The sequence below is a fragment of the Rhea americana genome, unplaced genomic scaffold (genome assembly GCF_003343005.1).
Source record: "Rhea americana isolate MKP2758 unplaced genomic scaffold, rheAme1 scaffold_205, whole genome shotgun sequence".
Lineage (NCBI taxonomy): Eukaryota > Metazoa > Chordata > Aves > Rheiformes > Rheidae > Rhea > Rhea americana.
The window spans coordinates 1,149,410-1,173,716 of record NW_028186206.1 but is presented as its reverse complement, the minus strand read 5'-3'; the positions used below and the strand labels follow the sequence as shown (position 1 = coordinate 1,173,716).

At 38.8% G+C, this 24,307-nt stretch overlaps 1 protein-coding gene across 1 annotated transcript in view; it reads left to right on the top strand.

Moving 5' to 3' along the window:
* PROM1 (prominin 1) overlaps positions 1-24,307 on the top strand; it is a 78,955-nt gene that overhangs the window by 34,566 nt on the left and 20,082 nt on the right. The window contains exons 3-12 of the mRNA XM_085304267.1: positions 1,397-1,455; positions 4,524-4,550; positions 5,895-6,100; positions 11,890-12,010; positions 14,272-14,335; positions 18,429-18,518; positions 20,110-20,327; positions 20,746-20,820; positions 21,920-21,983; positions 23,746-23,905. Of these exons, the coding sequence (XP_085160393.1) occupies positions 1,397-1,455; positions 4,524-4,550; positions 5,895-6,100; positions 11,890-12,010; positions 14,272-14,335; positions 18,429-18,518; positions 20,110-20,327; positions 20,746-20,820; positions 21,920-21,983; positions 23,746-23,905 (1,084 nt within the window). The remainder of the gene's footprint in view (positions 1-1,396; positions 1,456-4,523; positions 4,551-5,894; positions 6,101-11,889; positions 12,011-14,271; positions 14,336-18,428; positions 18,519-20,109; positions 20,328-20,745; positions 20,821-21,919; positions 21,984-23,745; positions 23,906-24,307) is intronic.

Genomic DNA, 24,307 nt, shown 5'->3' with positions numbered 1-24,307 from the left:
GGTGAAGTAGAAGAGCAGAGAAGTTATTTGCTTAGGGGGTTATTTTTGTGAGACTTGTGTAGAACTAGAGGAGRAGAGTAAGATTGCATCACCTGTGAACTCACTTAACATATTTCATGAGTGCTAAAACAACTTGTTAGAGGGTCTGGGTTTTGTTTTAGGTGATAAGTAACTTTTTTTTCCCCTGAATCCGAGGATCATTTTCTGATGCACAGAATGGATAACTACAGGTTTCCTTGAAAAAGTCCTGTGCCGTGCGAGGAGCCTAGTGATAGGGCACTAGCACCTCCAAGTCCAGCTCTGTACCAACATGAATGGCAAGGGGGCAGAGTGCTCTTCCCTAAAAGAAATCCAGAGTACTCCCACTTAATCCTCTCATTTTCCCTAGGAGGAGGCAAGAGGTTCCATCAATGATCTCTCCCAAATGCCCAAATGTTGCTTCTGGTACATAGCCTAGGATGGAGCAGACAGAGCTACTGATGCATCCTCTGTGGCAGAGGGTTTGCAGAGCTGGAGAGGCCTTTTTCAAGTGCAAGATGTCACAAGCATGGCTGGGAACCACAGTTGCCGGTGATACCATCAGTGTTAATGAAGGCTTTGTAAGGACAGGCTGGTAGTGTCCCAAAACTGGGATCCCTTCTTTGCAGCTCCTGGGATTTACTGAAAGCAGCTAGTGTGGTGAAATGATACTTGTAATGTTAAGTGGCAGTATTTGTGTTAAGCCTCTACTTTATTTTTTGATGGTGATTGTACTATGTCTGTATTGTGAATGAGGTAGAAATGAGCATGTTGGATGGAGCTGCACTCACAGTAACTTGGCATGTCTTAGGCTTCCTGATGTTTTAGCTGTGTTCCATACTCTCATACAAGATCTGTTGGTCCCAGAGAGAGCATAATTTGCTTGATAAGAGAAACTAGGATAGTGTTGGAAAGATAAGGGCCTTTACTCCTTGTGCCATTCAGTCAAGAAGTCACTGTTAGTATACTAGTTTTGCACATTGTGCACRTAATTTCATATCTGTGCACCTGTCATAAACCTGATGAAGCAAAACTGCTACTCAGATCTGTGTCCAGGTGGTTTGATCAGCTCATAATGAACTTTTCAATAATAATGCTGAAGATTCAGAGGTGACCTGGGAAAAACCTTTACTGCATTTCAAGGGGAACTGATTTATTGATAACTTGGTTATCTTCCAGGTTTCTCAAAATTTACAATTGATTTGAAAATTTTGGTACTTAACAAGTTTATTGAAACACTGATGTACTTGCCTATCCTGTTGATGTTTGTTCGTAATTTCATCTTGCCTTTCTAAGGGTAGAATTTGCACCAGCCTCTCTCCCCAGGTTTTCTAATTTACATTGTTTAAAACTCTGGAATATTTTTGCTTATTTTCAGATCTCATCAGAAAACTAGCACAACAGAAGTTTGGGAATACACAGAGTGATTATCAAAAGGTAAATTGTCTATGTATATCTGCGTAAGATAACAGAAGTAATGACTTTGAAATTTAGCATTTTCTGCCTGAAGTAGCAAATAGTATTTTAAATCTAAAAAAACTAGATGCAAGAATGAAATTTGTGAATAACAAGTTTGATGGTTTCATATAAAACTTGGGACCAAAAGCTTTCAAGAGGAATTTTCATAAGTCAGTCTAAAGGAACTCTGTGCATAGTTAAAGCTCCATTATAAATTCCAGCTGTAATTTGATTGTAGTGTCTTGCACAAAGATTGAAGGTTCTTTGTGTTGAAAAATATTGCTTTTATCTAAAATTACTTTTAAAGAGAGAAACATTATTGTTCAGTTCTCAAGTGGGTTTCAGCTACTGCCTTGAAAAAGCTGAATTCGTATGTTGGATCTGATGCCTTTGTAAAGCTGAATTTCCATACCCTGCTATCAAGTGTATTTTAATGTGCAAATTCATATCAAGTACCTTTTCCATTCTTTCTTTAGGTTTGTGATTATCCTGTAACAGTTGAAATTCTCAGAATATCTGGTAGCAGGAGAAGGCAGAATCTGGCATGGATCTAATTTTAGGGCATTCTCGAGGACAGTACCCTATCCTTCAGGCACTGCCACTGGTCAAGGTCCTGCGATAGGAACATTAAGCAGGACCAAACAATGGAAAAGTTGCTTGTTGTAARCTATTTGCTTACAGTCCCTACAATGGGCTGTATAGGTCAGGTAGATGATTATAGAACTTAGTATATACTCACTGAGATCTTGCCTTGGATCAGGATGACCTGAATGATCTTGAGATTTGRAAGTGGAAGTGGAAGGCCTTGGGCTACTATATTCCTCTGATAACAAACCTATCACCCTAATAGCTTGATGTCCTCTTCATGACATCTGAGTGTGTGGGCCTTGTCCTCGTGCTATGTCAAGACTTCCTGATCACGTGTGCTTGTTTGGTGAGGCTTTGTGGTAGTGACGTACCACAGTTTGTATCTGCACACCTTATGTGGGGTAGAGGATAAGGTGGTTGGCAGAATCTCTGGACAAAGCTATGAGACCATACACTCCATTCATTAGTATGAGTATAATATGGTAGTAACTAGTACAAAAATCATGGGAACTTTAAGAAGTACTTTTCCTACACAAGATTATAGCTTTTATTGGTCTCAAACTACTGTATGAGTGTAGAGTGGCAAATACAATATTGGATGTACTTAAGAAGAAAAAACCCAGCCATTTACAGGTTTGAATTTTGACATGAATACAATGCCAAACTTCAAATTTGAAAAAAGAAAATAAGTTAGGACAGACTGATGTTTCAGTTTTCTGACACACTGAGAGGGGTAGCCATGAGGAGGTAAGTATGGTTGCATATATATCATCTGAGGAATTCCTAGTATGGATAGGGAAATAAAAGGTCATTGAAGAGTGTTGGTAAGTAATTGGAAATGTTGCATGTGATTTTGGTCACTCAGATTCAGGAAGAATGAACCTGGACTAGGACATGTTCAGGGAATATTTAGGATGATTTTGGAAATAAGGATTTTAAGAGGGCACTGGAAGAATTTGCTTAGCTTAGATGAAAAATTGAAGAGGGGATGTGGTTACTCATTATATATGTGGAGAGGAAACACCAGGAAGAAAGGACAACTATTTGGGCAAAAGATGATGCTAGCATAGAAAGAAGAGGGCAGAAACGGGCCGTGTGTAAATATGTGTCAAAGGAACAGACTCACTAATTCACTGACTGCTAGGAACAGCCCTTCAATAGTGAGAACAAGAAATTTAACACTGCATTTAATGTTTATTCTGTTAAATTTCAGCTGTAATTGTTTTACCTATTTGTAGGATTATGTGAGTGACCCAGGAGGCCTTTCCCTATGGGACTTCACCGTAGCCACTTTAACAGCCTCTATCAGGGATAGAAATCTGCCGGGATGAACTAGCAGCTGAGTGCAGCTGCTGTGCATCCTCCAAGTGGCTAGTGCTGCTGGGTCATACGCTTACTTAAAACAGTCAGAATCACACTTAGTACTGTATTTTTTTAATGAGAATAAATACTTATCTTCCTCCCATAAAGATATCAGTCCAAATATGATTTTTGAATGTCCTAAAGCATATCGCTTAATAGAAGTTTCACAAAGATATGTGTGATGCTTGAGAAACATCTCCTAAAACTTGGTAAAACTTCTGATTCTTTCACACTGACACATCAGACCTTGGGTTGAAGGTATCTCAGTCTTTTGCTAGTCTGCTTTCTTTTCCCTTTCACTTACAAGAAAAGGGAAATTGTTATGAAGTGGGAACTTCTCATATAATGAGAAAAATGCAATAAATTCTATTTTCATTGTGGAAAAAAAGGGATGTGAGGTTCTTCTGAAAATCCTGTCATTGAAAAGTGCTTTCATTTTTGTGAAAATAAAGATGACAATTCAGATAGGCACCTGYTATCTTCTTACGTCCTTCTTGAATGCCTTTTCTTTTTTACTTTTGAAAAATTTAAAGTAAACCACTATGAAACTTCTTTAAAGTGTAGGTGAATTTTGTATGTARTGTGTTTTTAAGAACTACTGTGTGTTCCAAAACTGCTGTTGGAACTGCTCTTCCTTTTTATGCCAGAATAAAATGAGAATTTAAAATTTGGTCAGGAGTATAATGGAAGAGTTGTGACAGGTAGATTTCATGAAGAAATTGTTAAACCACAAAGTAATGCAATCTCTGACCTTCTCTTCTGGTTGGTGTGTTGTGAATTATAAGAAACAGATTTTCAGTACAGAAATAATTGGCCTTTTGTTGCTTTAAGTTGGAAGTATTTATGTTGGACAAATCCTAGATTCCTTTCACTTACTAAGCAAACTGGAAAATCTCTGCTATATATTTTATTGTGAATATTTTTCCTTATTTAGTGGTGCTTCCATGCATTATTTTACTTTGGTAGCTTTTTGTTTTTATTATTTCTGTGTTTTCAATTGTTTCAGTTATGGTTAATTATTTATTGCACTCCTGACTTGTTTTTGTGCATGCTGCCTGTRCATTGTACACACTCTGCATCTGTTTTGACTTCCACAGCCAGAAAATGTTGTCCTGACTCTTCAGGTAATGTCTTACGGTGTATCTAGTAGATGTGTAGCTTTGATAAGAACCTAACATCTATATACACTGCTCCTACTAAAACATCCATAGCTGTTATACATGTTATTTTAAATAGTGTTTTTTTTGTCTAACCTATTTTAAAATCTGTTCTGTCAAAAAATTTCCTTAGGGCTCAGTTAACTAGAAAAGAAAATAAGTATATTTTTTGTGTGTTACTAGGTAGTTCTTTTGTATAATCTAGCCAAATTCTTGGGGCGAAACATCTAATTCATATTCTTCAGAAGGGATAGCAGTTATTATCCAGCAGTTAATTATAATAATAAAACTAGGTTTCACCCTAGAATTGGTAATTAGGTCAGAAGTTTGCAGCTCTGCTAATGGTGATGGTGCCGTGCTTGGATCGGTCGGTCGTCAGGGACYGTGCGGAGGGGCGTCGGGAAAGCCGGAGCCGCGAGGGGCTGCGCCCTGTTTTGCAGGGCCATGTGCAGCCTCCCGGTGATCCGGCTGCTGCCAGGCTGCCCCTGCAGCCTGATGGCCGGGCCCGCCAGAGCTGGGGAAGAAGCAAGAAGAGAGGTCGGCGAGGGGAGGCGGCCTGCGGGGCGGCTCCGCGTGGAGCGGCCCGGGACGGACCTGCCGCCCGGCCGAGGTGCCCGCGCCGCTCCCGGCCGAGGCGCCCGCGCGCCGCCTGACTCCGCTTTCTGCTTTCGACGGCCACCTCGCTGCTGCCGTTCCGTTATCGGGCGACGGAATGAGTGGGTTTTTTTTTTTTTTTTTTTTTTTTTAACCCGAGACGGCTGAAAATCCGCTCGTTTCTTTTTCAGTCCTTGAGTAGTGTTACTTTCTGGAGCGAGCTCTGCCCGCGCAGTCCGTGTTGGGGTGAAGCGCTCCCTTGGCCGTTCGTGAGGGTCTCCAACGGGCGCTGCGGGGAGCCGGGACTCCCRCCCCGCTGAAGTGCTGACCTCGTCAGGCTGCTGGCGTTGGTGGAGACTCTGTTGGAAACAGATGTGAGAAGAAGTAGATTCGTGGTCTGGGAAATCAAATGTGTTCATTTTTAAATCGTTTCAATTGCATCAATTTGCATTCATTTTTTTTGAGTATATTTCTCTCTGAGAATTCATTCCCATAGTTTACCTATTCTAGTTAAATAGTTGTTAGCTATCAGTATCTACAATGTTATGTATCTTTTTGTTAGAAAAATTGTTGATTATTGAAAAAACACCAAGTCCATAACCTCAGCAACTTAGATGCTTTAGTCTTTAGTTTGAATTTTTTAAAGTTGTTTCTTCTATATTGATTGCACTTACTGTGTGACGTCTGCTATTACCACTGTTTCTATCTGAATTTCAGGCCATCTACTATGAAATCGGTTTTATAGTCTCCGCAGCTTTGGGATTACTCTTTATTTTGTTGCTGCCTCTTGTGGGACTTTGCTTCTGTATGTGTCGTTGCTGTGACAACTGTGGTGGGGAAATGCATCAGAGACAGAAGAAAAATGCTGACTGTCAGAGGAGCTGTTTTGCAACGTTTCTTTTTGTTGCTTCTTTAATGATAAGGCAAGTGTCATAAAGAGAACAATTCGAAGTTTGATATAAGCACTAATTTTTCAGTGTTACATGACACATAATGTTTCATTTGGTGTATTAGCTTGCAGGTACAGAAATTATTTTTTATACTAATATGTGCTTATTGAAAAAACCCTACATTATAAAAATACTGCTACTGTTGATGTCCAGCGGTCGCTATATACTCGAGGCTTTTAGATGTGAAGCATGAAACATTATTAAACTAGAATTTAGCAAATGAGGCTTTTGCCAGTTTCAAAATAGCAATTACAGATCATTATGTTAAACTCATGAACAGAAGATACTGTGTTTTGTGAACAATTACCCTTCCACAGAGTATTTACAATACGAGGTACTGTTTTGTTCCTAATAGCATAGTAGTGGTGAGAAAATCAATTTTGTATGACTTCCTTATGTATTTGTTTATCCTTCAGATTTTCTTGTATGTTCAAAATGGGGTTTTCTTTGGACATAGATTGAGTTGGTTAGACTGTGTGTGCACTCACTGAAGAGTACTTGAGTTTGGAGACTTTTTTGTACTAGCAGCATTAAGAGCACACCATGTTGTGTCCTGACTGCATAAGGGGTGATTTGTTCTTCACACTCCGTAGTTTTGCTCAGCTATGAAGGCTCAAGGCAGCGTTCCTGCTGCTTTATTCACACTGTTCACTTGAGTTTAGTTTTGCTTTGTTACCTCATTGATGGTTTCAAGATACGTTGCTTGCTTTTATTTTATTTATTTTTTTTCTATTTTCTAACAACAGCTTTGGTTCTTCAGCTGCCTACTTTTCTTATTTTGTGATTATTCTCCAATCCAACAGAAAGTTGTCTTTTGAACGTTCAGTCAAGTGAGACTTGCTTTGTCATCTCACTGCAACCCAGACTTTGGTTTTTGACTGCTTCCTATCATGACAAATTGAGGCCCTCCTTACATTCAAATGCAGACCATGCTAATATCAAGTACAGAATCATATTCTTCTCTCTAAGTCATTACTAACAAGCATGTCACTTAAGTAGTGTGAAGACCAGAAAGCTGAAGATATAGCTGGTAATAGATATATCCTTGCTGTGATGACAGGCAAAAGTTCTTCCAAGTGCCTCAAAGAAAGCAAGTTATGTATCTGTCAGCATCCTGAAGCTGAAGGTAGTTCAGCGCCTGCCAAGTTACATCATGTTTCAGAACACAATGAAATTCTAATTTATGATGGATGTGGTCTATCAGTAGAAAGTAGATTAAGATGTTCTTATCCTTGTTGGTGTCTCTAACTTGGGCATATGCTGTTAGCTGTTCCTGTGGTCTTGAGCATACCCACATTTTGCAGGTGCATCTCTTCAGATCATAAACGGGAGAGCCATGATCCTTTCCCTAGAACCATGCCTGGGAAGGACTAGGAAAACTGCCTCTTGAACTCATCCTTTTTTCTTTTGTATAAGACATCTAGAAGGAGCATCAGACCTTTTACTAAGAGGGATTGGCCTGACCTCTGTCTGCAGCTTCCCACAGGTGGAGATAATCTTATATGACTTTCTGACTAAGCTGCTAATGCTGCAAGTGCTGTGCAAGGCAAAGCAGGACTTTACACCGCTAGTATTACCGACCACAGCCCGAGTGAAGCAGGCCTGGTTCCTGGATCAGCAGAACTCTGCTGCCCTTCTGAGGTTGTCTTTCACAACAGARGAGAAGATGCCATGCCTGGATCTATTTAAATCCATAGCAGGTTACTCGCTACTCCTCTGAAATGCAAAGGGAAAGTCTAGTAGATAGCCATTGCCTCAGCAAAACCAAAAAAAAAAAAAAAAAAAGGTGGGGGTTGGGGAGGAAATGAGCAAACCTGCAATTTTTTTGTAACTGTTTCTCTGTATGATAAGACTACTACTAGCAGAAAGACTTGCAATAGGTTGTGCATGTAGCCAGTATCTCTTGAAGACTATAGTTACAAGGGGGTGGCCTACTTTTATGTATTTTAGCATGTAAGTTCAYACTGAGATATATACACTGTTAATACAGATTTTTGAAGAAGAATTTAATTAGTAGAGCATGATTTCTTCTCACTCTTCCACTGGTAGAATGCTTTGGTTATTTGGATAAGTTCATAATAATAAGTTGATTAGAAAAATGTGTAAAGGATGTATAAAAATGACAAAAGTTCTTAAAAAAAAAAAACAAAAAAAAACCAAACTCTCAATCTACTTTCTGAAGGAATGGCCTAATTGCTAAGTATGCTTTTCTCAAGGAGAAATGTAAGGAAACAGGTCAACAGTTTTGTGATTATGTACACAGTTGTCTATCCTAAAGTAAATAGGCCTTAAGCATGTATTTTTCCAGTAGATGTGTTTGAAAATATTTCTTTCAACAGATTGAATCAGAAATAGATGTAGCATTTGTTGTAATTAATAGTTCTGGCATACCAGTATCGTTTTCATGTGAAGTAAGATTCTCTTGTTAAAGCGCACAGGATGTAAGTACATTGTACATAAGTTGTGTCCAGATCAAATCAGCCTCTGTAGCTAAATGGTGATGTGCTTTTCTTCAAAGGTTCACTGATAGTTGAGGGACAGAGACCTATCATTTCATTTTATTTCCTAGTCATCTGGAAGCTTAGGCAAAAGCTCATTTTCTCTGCAGAAGAAATGTAATTTTATTAATACTTCTGCATCATAAGAGCAAGGGAGGGGCTTTTTTTAAAGAAACTGTACACTGCAGTACCAAATTTAATACTAGTCACAGAAGATGTCTTTGCTTTTAGGTGGAAAAGCACACAGTCAGTTTTGTCCCTCCAGGTGAGCTTGTGTTGCAAGTTCTTTTTTGAAGTTACAGATGCTACTGTGTATGAAGTGCCTATTAGCCAGGGAAAGGTATGTCTAAAGGAAAAGAAATTATATCTGAAGTACCTCATTCAGGCACCATAGATGGTCTCTTAGGTATTGTTGAGAATCTGGGAACCAACATCAGTTAAAGGAATTAATGGAAAGGTTTATACAGAAAACTTTGAGCTGTTATTTTTTTTAATTTTTCTAGTAGTGAGGAGAGTGGCATTTCCTCAGTATGTAAATCTGTTCAGTTTTTATATATTGTGATTTTTGAAATTTCTGCAAGCACAGCAAAATGAAAAGCTGAAGTTCCCTCCACGCACCTCCCTGCTTAGTAAAAATTTGCATCAGATTGTGAAATCTCACAAGAATTTGCAAATGGACTGTCTGACTGCTGGGGAGACTATTTCTCTCATCTGTTGTAGGAAAGACATGTCTGTTTTAATCCTGCTTTATTCTTTTCTCCTTGTAATCGTTTACTGAGTGTTGATTTGAGGTTCAGTTCTATAATGAATAGAATTTTTCTCTGATGTGTATTTGTTTAGTTGCATTCAGAATAGAGGTACACTTGTGTTGAATGCACTGTCTATTTAAAGCATCTCCCCTATCTTGTTTCATCCCACTCCTTCCATTTAGCAGACTGAATTGCAAAACAGTTATACTCACATCTTACAAAGTCCTTTTTTGTTGGATTGAAATTGACCTTTCTGKTCTGTCAGCATAACACTGGAAAGATATAAAAACACACTGTCCAAAGAACAAAGATGTTGTTATAAACTCAGACCCCAGAGTGATACATGGATGTTTACTTTTTATGATAGCTTTTTTTCCAATGAAAAAGATTTTCTTTGACTACTTTGATAGAAAAATGTTTTCAGAACAATTACCATCCCTGTAGATTGAAAAGAAATAATAAATTGCATGTGCCCAAATGCAGATAGCTTGTTTATGTTAAAAGTTGCTCAGTTTCTTGGAAACTTTTGCTTTTGAAGTTCTCTTTCCTTGGGTGGTAGCTGATGATAATGGTTCCTTAAGGCATGTTTGGCCTTTATGGAASCAAAACTACACCACTTGTTAGGTAGGTAGGTAAATAGCAAGAAAGGTGGATGCAGGTGCCCCTTCTTCCGATAGTGACTTCCGGAAAAGTAGATGATAGTCTCTTTTAAAGAAACAATTATGAAATTTTTGGCTGAGAAACGATCTTTTGTTGTCAGACTCTGTCATCCTGTTCTGAATCCTTCTTTAGGAGATTGAGAAAAATGTTAGCAAAGCAGTTCTAATAGAAGAGTAGCATGTAGTGTCATCTTCTATATCGTGCTCCAAAATCAGACCTCTTCTGCAGAGAGCATTTATCAGAGTAGCAAAGATTTTTGTACTTGAGACTGGTCTTATTAGGAGGACAAGTCTTTACGTTGGTTGGGGAAGGTAAGAATAGGAAAAACTATCAAAATAAAGATAAGGTTAATTTTTGGACCTCTGGTAAGAGGTGATGAGCCTCATCGGGGTGTTTGCTCCCCTTTTGCTAGCGTGTGCCTGTCAAATTACTCTAGTTATCCATTTGCTCTGCACCATCTCGTCTCTCATTTTTAGGGGTATATGATGGCTTTCAGTAAATGTACATTCTTGGAGCAAGAATTATACTTACTGTATGTATTTTGTCAAGTAGGGAACCTGGGTTTTCTCTAAGTGTTTGGCTGTTTAAAAAATATTAGTACTTAGGTCTTCTTTACCCCCAAGTGACAAAGCTTGTCAGTTTGAGAAGAGCATGGCACCATTTGTTAGTGGTTGATTCCCTTGTCCTGACATTTGGATGACTGTAATGGTCTTTTCAGGCTGCTGCCTTTCTTGTTCCTGGTTTTGCATGGTTTTATGACAGTACAGACTAAGCGACTGAACACATGTGCCACCCAGAAAGTGCCTGCAAAGCCATGAACTGCAGCCTCCAGACAGCGTTTCCCCGCTGCAGGTGTATCCTGCTTGTGGTGRAGCTTCGCTACCGGCCACTGTCTGAACAAAGTTCGGGTTTAACCTATGAGGCGGGTTTGTGTTCAGCCTCCTTTGAGGTTGCTACTGCTGTATTTCTACCTGAAGTTACTGTGTTCATCTTCTGGTGCCTGTATCTATAGATGTTTGTATCTAACTGGATGCTTAGCAGTTGTGAATGTGAGATACATCTAAAGACAAAAATTCATCCTTGTATTTACCAGAAGTCTACCTCCCCTCAAAACTGAACAAAGAGGTATTATGTACGCTGAGAGCTTTTGCAAGCTTCTCATGGGGCTTCTAATTACCTTTTTACCTAATGTTTGTGCAAATCAACTGTGTTGTGATTAGAATTGTGCAGTTGGAATGATCAAACAGAAAATAATTACCAGTGGTGCTGCTTAGTAGTCATCTTGCTTTCCACCTTTTGCTTTACTTATCAGCAAATGTTTATGTATTTTTAGAGTCTATAGGGACTATTCATGTGCTTTTAAAAGATGTATGTAATTATGTAAATGAATGGGTCCATTTTCAATAAACATTGCTGAAGTTTTCAGATGTAAAGCATTCCTTTTCATAGTTTTTCTTTTAATGAGCATTTGCTCCTAGATTTGTCAAGGTTAGTGATCTCTGTGAAAGAGGCTAACATTGTAAAGTCATTTCTACCGTTTGCATAGGCTATACATGTCTTCCTGATGGCATAAATACAAATCTCTAAGTAGCCACATGTTAATAATTTCTGAAGACTTTGGGTTAACTTTTGTTTTGTTTTGTTTTGTGGTAGTACAAGTTGGCCCTTACGACTAATTCCTCTACTCCACCTACTGGTGGATATAAGAACTTGTAGTAAGAAAGTGTAAGTCCTTGGAGATGTTCTTTTGATAATTTTGACTTTCTTTACTGTATTTATTTTTCTACTTTAAAATGTCAGAATGGGAACTAACAGTGATAAAGTAATATCCATTATCTGTATTTTGTTTTTGTAGTGTTGGAGTACTTTGTGCATATGCTGCCAACCAGCACTTAACAAGTCAAGTTCGAGCGGCAAAGAAACTGGTTAACAGTAATTTTAAAGATCTGAAAATTTTCCTTAACGACACTCCAGCGGTAAAGAATTTCTTTCTTAATGGGATGTGTGTGTGTGTCTGTGAAGAAAAACTGTTTCTTTCTATTTGACATWAATCATACTTGCAGCTTTTTTGTTTGTTTTTGTTTGTTTTGTTTTTTAATTCTTTGGGTGTCAATCTCATGAATTAGAGTAAAAAATGCAAGGTAAGAGTTTTTCACATTAAAAATRTTTAGATTCAGGGGAAAAAAAAACCTACCATCCAATTGTGTTGACTTTAATTTGTTTATAAAGTATCTATCTGTTTTTCTTCTGTATGACTGATAAACTTGAAGCAGAATTCACGCAATTCTGTGAGATCCACAGCTGTGGCTGCGTCCCCATCACCGTAGCTCTGGGCTGCCATAACCTATAGGCTGATTTTCTGCTTACAGAACTATGACAAGAGGAGGTATCTGGGGATTGTCATTGCATCTTTCAGTGTCTGGAGTTGTTCCATTTGCCGTGACCCCTGTGTGCGGGGTAGCGCGACGGTCCGGTGGTGCAGCTCTACGGCAGCTAGTGGTCGTGTTGTGAATCTTTGTCTTGAAATCTAGAGTGCCCTTCCCGAGTCTCTGCCTGACTCAGGGCACAGAAGGGAAGTTGGCATTGAAAGATGTAAACCAGTTGCGTCAGACACCACTGGGTTCCTTTTCGCAGCCTACTGAGTGCTTCAGATAATTACGCCCATAGGAAAAATTTTCTACTTTGACATTTCCTATCTTAACAGAAAAAGGTTGATAGTAGCTAAAAAGCTAACAAACACTGAATTATTGAATTTAAAAGTGGTGTTAAGGCTTGAACAATCACTCCAAGGGTTCCTCAAAGTCTCGATTGTGTAGTAGGATTTTAGTTTCTATGCGTTGACATTGATGAGAAGAATTTTTTTTTTCCTTCCCAGCCTAGACGTCATTTATTTGTAGGGTCATCAGATATATCTTAATCATTTTTGACAGGCAAGGTTCATTTATATCATGTATAAGCATGCAAATGTAAGAATTTCTTGATGATAAGAGAAAGACTTCGTTTTCCTGTAAAAGTTGCAGAATCCAATTCATTGGCTATAAAATTTTTAAATCCTGATGTCTGACTATTTTTGTCTCATCAGGTGTATAATATATAAGAGGATTTGAAAAAAAGAAGTCACATGTTTAGAGTTCTTGCCATAGAAGACTTGTGGACTGTGCAAGTATTGAGTGAAAACACTGTTAGTTAGACTGAACTGCATTTTGCYATTCATTGCTGGATGACATTGCTGGAGACTAAGCAAAACCTGTRGCCCTGCAAAATATTAGTCTCCAGGTTAGCCTAGAAAAACAACAAAAAAGCCCCCTACAACCTTCCTGGCAAGAAAGACTCTCTTTAAACAAAGAGTTTGCCCAATACTAAATTTGTTATTTAGTGACATCTGCCGCTCTGCAATCTTTTTAACTCTACTGAAAATGCAAGCCAAATACAACTGAAAAATGGGGTTCCAGTTCCAATAAATGACTCAAATGTGCACCAAAATGTGTTAACCTCTATCTTCCTTTAACTCAGTTGGGGTTAGGGTCATAGTACATCATTTTAAGCATCCAGAAGTCCCTGTAGGTTACTTAATGTCTTTTCAAATACAATATAGCAAGATTTCCACTTAGGATGGCTTTTTTTGGCAGCCTTTTTTCCACTACCGGAAGTTGATSATAGCTAAGGTGATGTTTTCAATTATTACTGTTTGCTGGTACAACCCAAGTTGTGATTGGGCCAAATCCATTTTGGGGTAAAGGAAACCATTTGCATTAAAACAGAACAGCCAGCTCCCTTCTGCAGTAGAGCCTTGGAGAGGCAATGCAAGGAAACCTCATAGGTGAATTGCATCAAAATTACCAATCCATGAATTTGCTGCATGTCTCTCAATGAGAGGAGAACTAATACCCTAGAAAATCAAATAGCAAAGATAGACGTGTAAAAACATGTTGTGACTGACCACCTTGAAGTCTTCATAAAACCACAGTCCCTGCTACTTAACAATTTTGAGTTTAATCTTTTCCCAATGATGTTCCAATTAAGTAGATTTCCTAATTAAACATCTTTTTGTGCAGTTGTGCTGAGCAAGGAATTAAAATATTTTGTTAGCTGAAAACAGAGTTCCAGGATTTGGTAGGTTTGCACAAATAYTTGAATTGTTCCAATGTGTGGTGATTTCTGTCTTTTTTTGTATTAAAAAACATTATTTTTTTTCAGTTACTGTAAATAGTCTTTTTTAATGTTATCTYTTTTTCAGCAAATTGACTACTTAGTAAGCCAGTACAATACAACCAAGGATAAAGCACTCTCTGACCTAAATAGTAAGTACTTTGATTTAGAGGCAGTTAGTAATGTGTGTTTAAAGCATGTAATATGATGATGCAAATAGCTCCTAATGCAAAGTGAATTTTAGTTATGAGAGTATGTTTTATGAGAATATGTTTTTTCAAGAAGAATTCTTGTTCTCAGCGGTAAATGCAACTAAAACCTAAGATTTCTTCGCATAAAATGTACCAGGACTGGTGTTCTGSGTATTATTTTCTGATTTAACAGAAGACTTATATTTCAGAAAATAATACGCAGAACACCAGTCCAATRRCTGGTAACTCCCTGCATTTGTTTTWGTTACTGTTGTTATACCTTTATCCTCTGCTCAGCTTKTTATCTTTCTGAAACTGCTTAAGGTATTTTGCATTTCAGAATGAGCAGCTAAAGAGCATGAGATAACAAAACTTGAAAAACTGCTGCACTCAGCACTTCACCCTTCAGTGCTGTTATGGTACAAGGCATCATCTTTTTAAATCTCTTAAAAACATACAAACAAATTACTATTTTTTTTYCAGAATTTATGCCTCACTACTTAAATCAGATAATAAAAAAAGGCAAACTMGAGTTCAAGATGCATTGTTAGCATATGTTAATGAATATGTTGACTTGTGTACAAGTCTGCATTTGCAGAATGAAGTGAAATGTAGCAATACTAAAAGTGATTTCAAATAGTATTGCTGCTGGAAGAATGCTATGCAATTATGGCAGCATGGCGCTTGTCGTGGACTGACTTATGGTTCTAGATTCTGCGTATCAGTATATGTTTACACTGAAAATYGCTTTTAAAATACTTTTTAACCATCTTGACATTAGCCTAAGGTCAGTGTGTCTTATCTATGTGAGACTACAAAAGCACACAAAACATGGTTGCCAAAGTAGCAGTATCACATCTTCCCAGTTAGTCATAGAATCATAGAATTAGTAAGGTTGGAAGGGACCTCTGGAGATCATCTAGTCCAATCTCCCTGCTCAGCAGGATCACTTAGAGCATGTTAGACAGGGTGGCATTCAGGCAGGCCTTGAAGATCTCCAGAGAAGGAGACTCCACAACCTCTCTGGGCAGCCTGGTCCAGTGCTCTGTCACTCTCTCAGTGAGGAAATTATCCTTCGCGTTCAGGYRRAACTTCCTGTGCTTCAGTTTCTGCCCATTGCCTCTTGTCCTGTCACATGGGACAACTGAAAAGAGTTTGKCCCCGTCCCCTTGACACCCTCCCTTCAGGTACTTGTACACATTGATMAGATCCCCCCTCAGTCTTCTCTTCCCCAGGCTGAAGAGGCCCAGCTCTCRCAGCCGTTCCTCWYAGGGCAGGTGCTCCAGCCCTCTGATCATCTTYGTAGCCCTAYGCTGGASWCTCTCCAGTAGCTCCATGTCTCTCTTGGACTGGGGAGCCCAGAACTGGACACAGTACTCGAGATGAGGCCTCACCAGGGCRGAGCAGAGGGGCAGGATCACCTCCCTCCACCTGCTGGCAACACTCTTCCTGATGSACCCCAGGAGACCATTGRCCTTCYTRGCCACAAGGGCMCATTGCTGGCTCATGGTCAACTTGTCATCCACCAGCACTCCCAGGTCCTTCTCCACAGAGCTGCTCTCCAGAAGGTCAGCCCCCAGCCTGTACTGGTGCCTAGGGTTGTTCTTCCTGAGGGGCAGGACTCTGCACTTGCCCTTGTTGAACCTCATGAGGTTCCTTTCCGCCCACCTCTCCAGCCTGTCCAGGTCTCTCTGAATGGCAGCACAGCCCTCGGGTGTGTCAGCCACTCCTCCCAGCTTGGTATCATCWGCAAACTTGCTGAGGAGGCACTCTGTCCCCTCATCCAGGTCATGGATGAAGAAGTTGATCAGGATGGGACCCAGTACTGAGCCCTGGGGGATGCCACTAGCCACAGGCCTCCAACTAGACTCCACGCCACCGATGATGACCCTCTGAGCTCTGCCTTTCAGCCAGTTCTCAATCCACCTCACTGTCCACTTGTCTCACCCACACTTCCTGAGCTTCTCTAGGAGGCTGTTATGGGAGACAGTGTCAAAAGCCTTGTTGAAGTCAAGGTACACAACGTCCACTGCTCTGCTGTCATCTACCCAGCCAGTCATTCCATCCTAGAAGGCTATCAGGTTGGTTAAGCAGGATTTCCCCGTGGTGAATCCAGGCTGGCTACTCCTGATCACCTTCTTTTCCTCTGTATGTCTGGTGATGACATCCAGAATGAGCTGTTCCATCACCTTTCCAGGGATGGAGGTGAGGCTGACTAGCTTATAGTTGCCTGCATCCTCCTTCTTGAAGACTGGAGTGACACTGGCTTTTTTCCAGTCCTCAGGCACCTCTCCAGTTCTCCAGGACCTTTCAAAGATGATGGAGAGCGGCCTGGCAACAACATCTGCCAGCTCCCTCAGTACCCGTGGGTGCATCCCATCTGGGCCCATGGATTTGTGGATGTCTAGCCTGCCCAGAAGGTCTATAATCCTTTCCTCCTCAACCAAAGGAAAGTCTTCCCTTCTCTGTACTTTCTCCCTCATGTCCAGGCTACAGGATTCCTGAGGGCGGCCCTTAGCAGTGAAGACTGAAGCAAAGGCAGTGTTCGGTAATTCTGCCTTCTCTGTATCCCTTGTCACCAGGGTCCTGCCCCATTCTGTAGCAGACCCACATTTTCACTAGTCCTTCTTGCTGCTGATGTATTTGAAGAAGCCCTTCCTGTTGTCCTTAACATCCCTTGCCAGACTCAGTTCCAACTGGGCCTTAGATTAATTAATTCTGGACAAGAACACTGTGGTCCCAAAAGCTGAGTGTCAGGTTTAAGCCTAGAAAAAACTGAATCTACATCTGCATTTCAAGCACTAGTTTGCAGCTTTACTGCTACTGAAAACTGAATATCCAAATTAAATATTTATTCATTTTCAATGGTGGTTTCATGTGTTGGTTAGTTAACAGGGACATAGCTGGATCTGTGATATACGTGTGCCCCTCAATRAATAAAGATAGCTTTTATTTTTTCGCATAGTACTGAAAGACTAGAATTAAGTTTGTTACACCTGGGGACAAAGGATTTCATTCTAAGAGGTTCAACAGTGGAATAAACCTCTAGAGAAATGTAGATGAGTTCAGTCTGCCCACCCTAAGGAAATATTGAAAAGTCTTTTCTRCTTGATAAAAATTTTCAGCCCAGGTTGAAATGACAGTGTTGACAGTAATGGATGCTTCTGTAATGTGCTGCTATTCTCATCTCCTCAACTTCCCCCCCCCCACACACACACACACAAGGAAAAAAGTACCTAAAGCTCTCCATTAACTGTTTGCTGTAATCTGAAAATGGAGAGGATCCAGGGACTACCTAAAGAATAACATTTACATTAAGATGCTTCACTAAACCCTTCCCTATGTTTGTGTGTCTTCCACACACGCTTGTTCTCATTTTTGCTGAACTCAGATTCATTTCTGTTTGARGGCAGTGAGACAGGAGGGCTTAATGGGGATAGCTATGCGTAAGCTCCCTGGGTTTGAGGCTCGTGCTCTGAGCATCAGTGTTGAATGCATTGCACGAGGGTACAAGGTCTGGCAGATGCACTAAACGTGCTTAAGGGATTTCAGCAGAGGTCATTGGCAGGACTGGGTTGTGGTGACCTTGACGTTGCTRGATAGATGGGGAATGGAAGGAAAAAAATCCATTTCCTTTTTTACTTTTTCACTACAAAAGCATAGCTTGTAATGAAAGAATATATRGCACAAAATTCCTGTCCAGATGTTGGACCTTTTTAAGATGGATTGTGAAAAAAAAATCTCTTTCCAGATGCAGTGAAGTACAAGCTTTAGAGTCTTTTGAAATGTTTTTTGTCCTTACCTGTGTGGGCAGATACTAGAGAATACTCTGCACCGTATTTTGGTTTATTGCTTTCTTTTTTAAGTCTGTGGTTAGCTAAACCAGAATTGTCTTTCCACATCCTCTTCTGTCACTAAGTTTTGACTGTCAGGCCTTGCAGAAGTTCTAATAATTTACATATATTTTGTTAAGCAAGAGTCTGATAGCACCTACTGTGAGATGTATTTTAGATGGATTTGGTATGTAATGTTTTCTCATCTCTTCATGCCACAGATGTGGGACCTTTGCTCGGTAGCAGAGTTCAAGAACAGCTGGGGAGAGAAGTACGTCCTGCACTTGATGCAGCTCTGACAATGGCAGGAGGTAAAGTTGTGTATGTTTTTGCATTAGTTAATGTTATGTTGCTGTGGTAAGACAGGCATCATCTTTCTGGAGCACAGTGCAGAATGGCCTTATGCAGTGCCATGTATGCCCTGATGTTTCATTTGAAGTGAGGATTTCAGGTATTTTGAGACTCATAAATGTATCTAAAAAAAAAAAACTTAAATGCAAATGTTAGTATCTAGTTTCAGTAGTCATTGAAGAGAGGTGAAATCTGAATGCCCTGCTCCAAGTGATTTTCTCTTTCCATTGAATATAAGGGAGCCTAGGAAAACTGTGCTCTTAAACACTGGTAAKATCTGTCCATGGATCTTTGTGAAGTAATCTTCTTATCCTATCTCTTCTTTAAGTATCAAAACTTTACTCAATTTATACAAATAGTGAGCTTGCAGAAATGTGACAAATGGTCCATGGAACATGAAGTTAGACCCACAGCTTTATAGTTGCTTGGATGAAGATGGATTAACTTTTTTTTGAGGATTTCATATTTTTTAATGTTTTATCTGTCACRTAGATTTTGTTCTTTGCGGAGACTGATGGAGATGCTCAGGTTTTCGTAGACTATCTGAATAGTATTACTACTCTTCAGACAGGTCAGGCAATGGACACAGATTGGCCCTATTGCTGCCCAGTYTGTCATGAGAGTGCCAACAATTAACATTTCATGATTGTGTCTTTGAGCTTAGCGTTGCTCATGTTTTAGCTCTGTGTCTRTCTTTAAAGAAGAGATTCTATTATTCTTTATTCTATTGAAGAAGGATTTCTTTTAAGGAGTTAGGTACAGATTACRGAGCAAAGTGAAAGGCATCTGTGAACTTGAGTCACTTTTTTTTYCCCCATAAACATGAAACTATTCATCCATCACTAGAATTCTTTCTCATTCACTCGTCATCATTCTCCTTTTTTGCTTTATTTCTCTATTTGTCTTGAAGTCAAAGTGGAAAGGGCTATCAAAGGTAAAAGACATGACAAAACCTTGTGTTGTGTGAAGTGTGCTTTATTTTTGTACACTTGTGCATTTTTAGTTGTATCTGTGTGGTTTTTTTGTCTACTAATCACCTGTCTGTGTTATGTTGTTTTGTGTGACTGGGATGAAATCTAAAGGCAGACAGTATTGAACACACGCTAATGCTTGGCCAATACAACATAATCTCTTTCACTTTCATCTTGCAATTGTATAATTTGTGACTTGGATTATAATACAAATGTTGAAAATACTATTTTGTGGATGTGAATTTTCTTTATAACGACTACTACACTTCTCTTTTGAAAGCATTGAGACAAGAGAAGTAAGGAAAGAGTACAAGAGAGTAATTTGGGAAGCGGATAGAATCTCATTAAAAATAGTTTGGCTATACACATTTGTAGGAAGACAAACATTTATTGCACATAAGTGCAATAAATGTCAAATCTTCTCTGCTAGASTTTTTCTGGGAGGGGGTTATATCTAAATCAGTATCTTTAAGAGGCTCAGCATTTGTACATGTACACGTGCTCTCTTTCTCTCTCCATATCTGTATCTGTTGACTGGTTTCTCAGTATTTATTTATTTTTTTAACTCGCATCCTTGCAGCGATCAGAGAAACTAAGGAGGCTCTGGAAAACGTGAGCGTCTCTGTAGAGGTTTTGCAAGAAGGCACTGAGAGGCTTCATGCAAATTTAACAGATGTTAAAATGCACCTGAGCAACACCCTCAATGATTCTGCATGCTCTGCAGTTCAGGCTGCTTCAACTTGCAATATCATCAGGAATTCATTACATCAACTGAACATCAATGCCAATTTTACTGGGGTAAGAGAAAATTTTTCAGACTCATAGAATGTGATTGCTTTGCATAAGCCTGGTAGTGTCTGTGCAATTTAATGGCTAAGCTTGTGTAGTCMCTTTTAAGAGAAAAGCACACTTCCCTCATTCTGTGTTTCTGGGCAACTGTAGTCACTGTTTTCAATTTGAATGTGTAAGAGAATAAGATGTTTGTCAAGCAGTTACATTAAAGTGCTGCTCTGGGAAGTGAAATAATGTGCTCTCCCAGAAAAGGTGAGGTTAAGTTCTGCTTTGGTACAACAAAGGTTTCAGGAGAGTGCTAGAAAGATTATGCTAAAAATACTCTTTTTAGCTTGTCTTTATCCTCTCTCCCATCTTTGAAATATTTAGTAAAGTAGTAAGGCTACTACTTTGATCTGACTGCAGAATGCTTTTTGTTTCCTAGCTGCCGGGRGTGAGCTCACAGCTTGCCAAGGTCAATGATGTCCTTAAAACAGACCTTTCTAGTTTGGTTCAAAAGGTATGTTTCTTGACAGGCTCGTAAAGTATTAATTAATATACTGGGCTACTTGCATATCACTCATTTTCCCATGACTTTCTCAAGACAGTAGGAATCTCCTCTGCCTACCACATGCTGCCTCATAGTGGATATCTTTCTTTATTGTTCCATTGTTTGGCCAAGATTTAATATCTAAATGTATGAAAGTAGTCATTTACATCCCCAGGAAACAACATATCACAAATGTAATGCTAATTGCCTCTTTGAAAGAAATATCCTTAAAAATCAAAGAGGCAGAAACGTGGATCTGCTAGCATGCTCTGTATTTTCAGTTTAAATTAAACAAAAATGYCCATACTCTCCTAATTAGTTGTATTGTAACATATTGTAAATATRTTCTTCAAATTCTTTAAGTGCATATTTGATATTATCTGAAATCTGGTGCAAYGGAAGTAATGAAACGACTTAATATTTTTGCAAGACTGTCTACAGAATACCATGACTTTCACTTGGAAACAAATGGTTAGTTTGAGCGGTTAAAAACCCCAGCATTTTGCAAATGCTTCCTAGGAATAGAAGGGCACTTTCTGGAGCCAAAGGTTGTATGTAGTAAGCCTAGACACCTGCCTGCTTTTAAAGTGATCAGGCTAAGAGGAAAGACATCAGGTGTCCACTGCAGTGGCTCTTGCTTTCTGTCCTGATGAGCTACTGAGTTTGCTCCTCACTGTCTTGAACTGGTCTCCCTCCCTTCTCCCTAAAGGAAATACATCTTTAGAGGTGGTTGAATTTTTTTGTATTTAACAGGCTTTCTGTGTTAGCTATCCGTAACTGCATTTATTGAGCATTCATATGTGCATTCTCAGTTTTGTCCAAGTTAGATCTGTCAGGCARAAGTACTATAAAGTTTGAGATGATTGTGACTGATGCATATATATGCACATATTTTCATATATTCATATATTTTCKAAGGAGTATTCTAGAGAGCAACCCAAATATTCCTATTTTGCTTTGATCATTTTTAATGTGAAATAATAAAATATATTGTATAAAAGTAAAAATAATTGCAAGTAATTTGGCAATGAAAAAATTGTTTTAATWTTTTCAATTTTTCTATTCTTAGGGTTATGCATCATTTAATGATACACCAGACCTAGTGGTGAATCAAACCAGGAACATTTTATCAGGTGAGGCTGACAAAAACTATTTTTTCATTTTGATTGTTTACTGTTTGTTTTACATCATTATTACTGATATTTTTGTTTTCCTTTGTTGATAATGTATGTTCTGTTCTAAAGATCATTAAAGATGAAATGTAAAGTTTACAAGTTTTTAAGATTTGGTGCCATAAATAAACATACAAAGCAAGTATGTCTTAATGAAGACCCAAAATTAAATCTAAACATAGACTATATAGTATTTTGTGGASGGCTTTTGTAATGAGAAGTAAGTTGAGTAATGAGAAATCTTGGGATTCCCAACTTCATGTCGATGCTATATTTTTATGTGGCTGAAAAGCTAATTATGTTTGATGGATTTGTCTATGATGTTTTTAGGACCGTGACATTAAAAAACTGACTCTATCTGTTGCTGTATTAAAATCTAGTGGATGGGGGAGGGGAGGAAAAAGACATCCCTTAAGGATTATTTAAATTTTTGTCTTAATTGTTTTGTTACCTGGGCATTAAACTGTTTTTCTTTGGCAATACCTGGACACTTTACGTTGACTGAAATATAGCATAATGTATGTATACTAATTTGTTCTAATTTTTGTTCTTGCATTGTGGACCTGTTCCGCCTATATAAACAGCTGTTCCTTGTAAGTTTTGGGGGTTGTTTTTGGAAAAATGAAACACAGTATTTATACAAGCATAGTATACTGTGTGAACTTGCCTAAAATGAGTTTTCTAATACTGTAATGTTATACTTTTCTTTAGAAATCCTAGTGCAGACTTACTCATTTCCAGTGCATAAACACAGGCATGCCATCAGAATTTATTTGTTTTAGATCTCTGCTTTTTCATTTTTATATTCATTTTTATAAAAAATTGAGTTACAAATTGATTTAAAAAGATCGGTTAGAGCAATTTCATGTTTATTTGTGAACTTTTAGAAGATGAATATTTTTGTACCTGCTTGAACCTCTTTGAAAGAGTAAACAAAATAAACAAACAGAAATCCTTTTAATTGTTGTTAGAGGAGGTGGAAGGTGCCACCTGCTGCCAAATAACAACCTGCAGTCATACATGCTTCTATTTCAAGTATTTTCAAAGTTAAGGGGAAGAATAAGTAGATACACAAAGATACGTTGCATTCACTTACCTACCTATGGTTATAAAATGCAGTTTCTAAGTAGGAGTTGCATATATAGGGCAGCAGGTTTGCTCATAATTTGAGAAAGAGAAATCTGGCTTAAATGATCATTATCTCAAGAGTGCTGCTAACTAATTGGAAGTAACTTATTTATATAATCCTTTCTAATGAGGTTGAAATTAACTATTATAAATTCTTAACATAGGCAGTCTAATTTCTTTCAGTGTTGTATTCCCAAGTGATGGAGTTTAAATAGATTCTGAACTGCTTCGTAAAACCAGTGGCTCGTTGTCTTGCTCAATGTTACCATTTACTCTATTGCATGAAAAGCAAGATTTAAACTGGCTAGACAAAAAGTGACACATTCATTATGATGAAAAGAAAGAAATCTCTGGCTTGACACCTGCATCTTTCATCATTAAACTGAATGCTAAAAATAAAGCGTGTGTGTCTTAAAATGCCACTGTGTTACTTTGGAAGCTAAATGCTTTTGTTGCTTGCTTGTCTCTTCCTCATGCTTGTCTTCATGGCTTGCCTTGTTACATATGCAGAATGGCTTGATAGTATTTTATAATGCATATGTGGAGCATACTTCTATGAATCTGTAACAGTGTAATCTCGTGTTTGCTGTTTTAGATATAAAAAATGTGTTGGAGTCCATTGGTGCAAATATCAGTAGCTTCACAAAAGCTCTCCCTGTTGAGAAGATTTTAGCTGATCTGACAATATATCTTACACAGAGTGAAGCGTATGTTCAAGATTATTTCCCAGTAGTGGAACAGTATGATTTTTACAGGTAWGTACATATTTTTTAGAAAACAAGGCAGGAGGGAAGTGCTGCCTATTGTTAATATTTCGTAATAGTTTGGTGTTTTATAAAGACAGTAAAACTGTTAATGATGTACAGCAGTGAAACAAAGATACTATAAGGCAATGGTTCATTAATGGCATTTTGGTAAATGCCCTGGTCAAAACTACAGCTAGTCCAGCTGCCTGCCGTTCCAGTGCGGACTGAGCGGTGGTGCCTGCCCTGCAGGCTTTTGCGTCTCTTCAGGAAGGGTAGAAGTAGGCAGATGTCAAAGATGTAGTGCACAAAGAAATGGATTGTTTCACAAAGCCGGGGTTATTTCCTCATTTGGGGCTTGTTTGGTTTGAGTTGCAGATAAGGCACTGCAAGACTGTAGGAGCGGAGGGAGCC